At 34.1% G+C, this 5,183-nt stretch overlaps 1 protein-coding gene across 1 annotated transcript; it reads left to right on the top strand.

The window, feature by feature from the left end:
- Positions 1 to 1,827: 1,827 nt before the first annotated feature.
- On the top strand, positions 1,828 to 5,155 carry LOC134242675 (transcription intermediary factor 1-beta-like; the record flags this gene model as incomplete). Its single annotated transcript, XM_062724774.1, has 3 exons — positions 1,828 to 1,999; positions 4,002 to 4,069; positions 4,428 to 5,155. A coding segment is annotated over exon 3 (709 nt), but the record flags the coding sequence as incomplete, so codon positions are not given.
- Between the last annotated feature and the right edge of the window lie 28 nt (positions 5,156 to 5,183).

Raw genomic sequence — 5,183 nt, 5'->3', positions numbered from 1 at the left:
ACTTAAATTTGTTTGTGTCATCTGCCGTATATAAAGGGAAGGTAATATTTTATCGGACATCCCCCTGAAAGACTATTTCTACCAAGTCTATACATGTAAGTCTAACAGGGATGTGGAGGGGGGGGGTTAACAGAGCGACTCTCTATCTTTTAAACACAAATGTCAAATGTTATCCTTTCGATATCGTGTCATTTATTATTTTCTCCACTCTAGTTTTAAGAAAATGTAAAAAAAAAAATATAAAAAAAACAAGTATATACTGACAAAACGTCAGAAATACTCAAGCTGTAGAAAGTCAATTAAGAAGTATCATTATATCCTAAAATGGTTTTAAGATGAGGGCTAATATTGAGTTCAGTCCTCTGTTGAATAAACTACATGACTGTATACATGAAACAACATTCATATATTGAATTTTATTAGAAAAAAAACATTATTAATCGTTCTTAATTACTTTTTAAGATGAATTTACGTGACACACTTTCAGGAATATTTTATAGAGCAAAGTAACGTTTCCGTTTCTTAATGAAATATTTTTTTATGTAGACATTTAGTATACATGTACTTCAAACTATATACGTTTTTGTATTTTTTGCTTAATGACGTACATCTCAATCAATACATACATCAATTAAGATAGCTTGCTAAAAGCCTGTAGAAAAATTTTTCAAAGTGAAAGGGGGGGGGGGGGCTCCAGGCTCCAAAAAATCCAAGTGACTACAGGTTCATCCATCGTTGCAAACCACGGACAAAATGTACGATCCTCTCCTACTGCGGACCGTGGCTTGAGACGATGGGGTTCATCTATCTGAGCGGCATGTCCAATGCATATTCGGTACGAACCAAAAGAAGTATTTAATACGAGAATTTAACATTGATTTTGTGCTTTTATTTTACTGTCTCTCAAATTACACATCATTTGCAGGCCCGTGAAAAGCAATTTCAGTTGGGGGGTACAGCCATACATTTTCTGGCCATGCATTGTAGAATTTGTTAACGATGGGGTAACCTGCGTCACCTTTCAGAGTCTGCAATGGACTCGTCCAAGGATGCTTCGTCGGCGACTGTAAAAAGTTACCTGAGATTCATACGCAAAGGAAAGCGTGAAATCTCTGTATAGAAACTGTTGCGGCTGCGACGCTTCACTCATTGTTCATTTGCCATAGAAAATAATCCGCTATTTAACACTTAATATCTTTGAATATACAGACGTTTTCAAGATAAGCTTCATTTTTGTTTCTAGAAATATCTTTATGTACAAAAATAATATATTTTTGTAATTTTAAACTGAGTAATTCGATGACCTAGCATCGTTTTAGATAACTCAAGCCCCTCTAGGGCTTGAGTAAAAATAAAAATAATGCCGGATTATAAATGTGAAAAAAAAACTTCATAAATAAAATTTCTATATTTATTAGGATTTGATTTATACAGTGTCACTTCAGTAATTATTCCTTGAAAAGAAAGGTAGGATTAGGTTGTACGATTAATTAAGTTACAAGTTACGTAGTTAGTAATTTATACCATGAAAGAGACTTAATTTCATTTGCTATATATAATTACATGTAGGTACTTTTGAAAGAAAAACCTCACATTTTTTGGCTCGCTATTGTAAAAGATGTAAAGTTATAATAATATAGACTTAATTTTGTCCCTTTTACAAGGTTATTTATAAGGAGATGAATGATAGACTAGGGCAGAACAACCTGAATCCCCGCGATTAAAATATTAGTGTACTCGATAGTCAAAAACGTGAATCCGCGCCTGGCGAGTGAAAGAGAAAACAATCATTTAGATCACGCGTGATTTGTGGGACGTGGTTTGTCGATTTGTCGGTCTAAGGGAAGATAGAATGTAAGTTTGTCAAGTGTCCATCTATTATTTTTGTTATGATTATCAGGTATTTAGCTGGGATTATAACATTTAACATGTTAAAATAGCAAGTTTCTACTTTCGATTTACGATTTACTACCGAACGACTCACGTGACAGCTGAAAAGGTAAATGAAGATGCAGCGTGCTTACAAAATTTAAAGTTAGGATAGACGTACCTAATATTTAGTGCTTGTAATAATTGCAGATAAACCACTTAATTGAATAGAAATTAATGTAATTGCCATTCAAATAATTCGTCTTATCGTCTCTGGCAAAGGACACTGGAGGTTAATGTAAATTTTATAGGCCTATTGAACATTTGTGCATGCATGGTTATCCTTACATTTTTTATCAACATGATCAATATTTAAATAAACTTTAAGTGCATGCGTCTGTCGCAAACGAAAGATGATCGACTTGCTCAAGACTATTTCCTTAAATTATGTTTAATATTACTGTAACAGCTTTTTGACTTTAAAATATTGTAATTTGTATGCGTATTTGACATTTAATATGATTATTGTATAGCAGAATATAGAGATTATTTGAAATCACAGTAAACGTTGAAACAATTGATTTTGAAATGGGGGTGGGGGGGGGGGGGGTGGTGATTGGTTGTGAAATGGGGTGGCAGGAAATTTTGGGAAATGATTTGAGTCAGATTATTTATTTAATGGCCAGTCAAGGATATTATTAATAATTATTTTCAACATGATCAGGGAAGCTTATTTAAATCTTTTTTAAATAAAGTTTGCTAAAATTGCAGCATCTAAAACTTTGACTGGTACAATGAAACACATTAGAAGCATCTTCCATGCATGCCTATAGGACATAGAAGTACTTCAAAAGAAAACTGCTCCAAAAAACTTAACCTTAACCTATGACGCCGACGCCGAGGGTATTACATAAGCTCCTTCGTTGAGGTGAGCTAATCACAAAAAATAAAAAAAATTAAGCATTCGTAGGTAAAGCAGATAAAATGTTTAAATTATGACCTTCAAAACTATGTCTGAGCATATCGGAGATTCACAATTGTACAATGGATAATATAGGGAATTGTGAAATCTTCGAGTGTCAAATAGTCGTCCTCGTAAGAAAGTATCAGTGCTAATGTGATTGTTTCATCTGATACTTATGCCCCCCCCCCCATTCGAAGAAGGGAGGGCATATTGCTAAATGCTGCTGTCTGTCGGTGTGTCGGTCTGTCGATCCATTTAGTTTCCGTTCATTTTCATCACAACCGTTGCACATGCTGAAATAAAATTTAGTATAGTTTTACAAGTTTATCAGTTGAATATCTAGGTCAAGTTATGTTTTGGGTACGATTGCACCTTTTTGATAGAGTTACGCCCCTTTGACTTTGAAAAATCCACTTATTTACAGTTTCCGTTCATTTTCTTTGCAGAAGTTGCACATATTGAAATGAAATTTAGTTTACAGATTTTTCAGCTGAATATCTAGTTCAAGTTCTGTTTTGGGTATGATCGCTCTATTTTTGATAGAGTTATGCTCCTTTGACTTGGAAAAAATCCACTTATTTACAGTTTCCGTTCATTTTCTATGCAGAGATTGCACATATTAATTGAAATTTAGTATACAGATGTTCAGCTGAATATCTAGGTCATGTTATGTCTTGGGTACGATCGCACCCTTTTTGTTAGAGTTATGACCCTTGGACTTGGAAAAATTCCACTTATTTGCAGTTTCCGTTCATTTTCTTTGCAGAGGTTGCACATATTAATTGAAATTAAGTATACAGATTTTTCAGCTGAATATCTAGATCAGGTTCTGTCTTGGGTACGATCGCACCCTTTTTGTTAGAGTTATGCCCATTGGACTTAGAAAAATTCCACTTATTTGCAGTTTCCGTTCATTTTCTTTGCAGAGGTTTAACATATTGAATTGAAATTTAGTATACAGATTTTTCAGCTGAATATTTAGGTCAAGAAATGTTTTGGGTTGGATCGCACCATTTTAGACAGAGTTATGCCCTTTTGGACTTAGAAGAAATCCAATTTTTGGGGGGGGGCATAAGTGTTTTACAAACATCTCTTGTTTAACTTAGTTATCTGATATCCTTTATATTAAAACTATTTTAAAACGCTTTTATTTTAATTTATTTTTTAGGCACAACTGTGGTTTTAAGTTGGACATATGCTTGTTTTGGATAAAGAATTAGTAGTCGTTGGCTTCAGGTATATATAGAAGCATCAAAAAGACTATTTAACAAATCGGCACTTTTTATCGATCCCTTTTTTATTTGATTGATATTTAAATGTTACCTTTGCTTATTCGACTTTTTGTTTTAGAGTAGAAGTTTCCTTCTGTAATCTTATGACGTAATATAATAGCAGACAACCCACGTAAGGCAACAATTAGTAAAATGCACGACTACTTGACATGCACGACTGACTTTCGGCCATATTTGTTTCAATCAAACATAAGCTCGTACTGGAACTACATGTAGTAAACAAGAATCGGTACACCCCTTATTTAAGTATGATTACCACTTAAGTTCGTTGTACAATATGTTGAATATTGTCTTTTTTTCAGGTTGTAGAAAACAAAAGAAATGGCGAGTGCACAAGGCCAAGATGTGGTACGTTGCAATTTATGTCCAGAACCCGTAGAATTTTACTGCAACCCGTGCTCTGTGGAGTTGTGTAGCAGCTGTGTTTTAAGGCACATGATGGATAAATCGAAAAATCATGAAGTTGTTGCATTTGAGAGCAGAAAAATCAAAACTGTGTATCCAGAGTGTCAATCTCACAGAAATAAATGCGAGACATATTGTCGTGATTGCAAGGCAGCCATATGTATCAAATGCGTCATCGGTTCACACAAAGAGCATGACGTCACGGAAATAGAAGAAATAGTTCAATTACAAAAAAAACGTTTAGAATCTGATACAGAGGAATTGGAAGAAAAAGCCTTGCTAAAAATTATGCTTATGAAAGAAAATGTTTCCTCAAGCAACGTTATGATTGACAATGTCCTCTATGAACTGACTGAAAGAGAAAACCAAATTAAGGCAGCGGTTCACAGTGAAGTAGAGAAGATGAGGGAAAAGGTTCGTCTTGTTAAAAAAGGTAATAAAGCTGTCATTTCAGAAAACCAGTCCCACATTTCTGATTTGGAATCCAAACTAAAGCAAGAGATAAAGAAGAATAGACAAATTCTGCAGACACAACAGATACAGGGTATATTGAATTATGAGTGTATTCATGAAAATTTCAAAACAGACTTAAACCTCCAAAAGTGTGTTCATCCACATTATGTATGCACAGAAATTGAAAACGAACATCTAGT

The sequence above is a fragment of the Saccostrea cucullata genome, unplaced genomic scaffold (genome assembly GCF_032062105.1).
Source record: "Saccostrea cucullata isolate Sc308-1 unplaced genomic scaffold, CSIRO_AGI_Scuc_v1 ctg14529, whole genome shotgun sequence".
Classification (NCBI taxonomy): Eukaryota; Metazoa; Mollusca; class Bivalvia; order Ostreida; family Ostreidae; genus Saccostrea; species Saccostrea cuccullata.
Note: the sequence above shows the minus strand (reverse complement) of the source record. Positions and strands in the feature narration are given on the sequence as shown.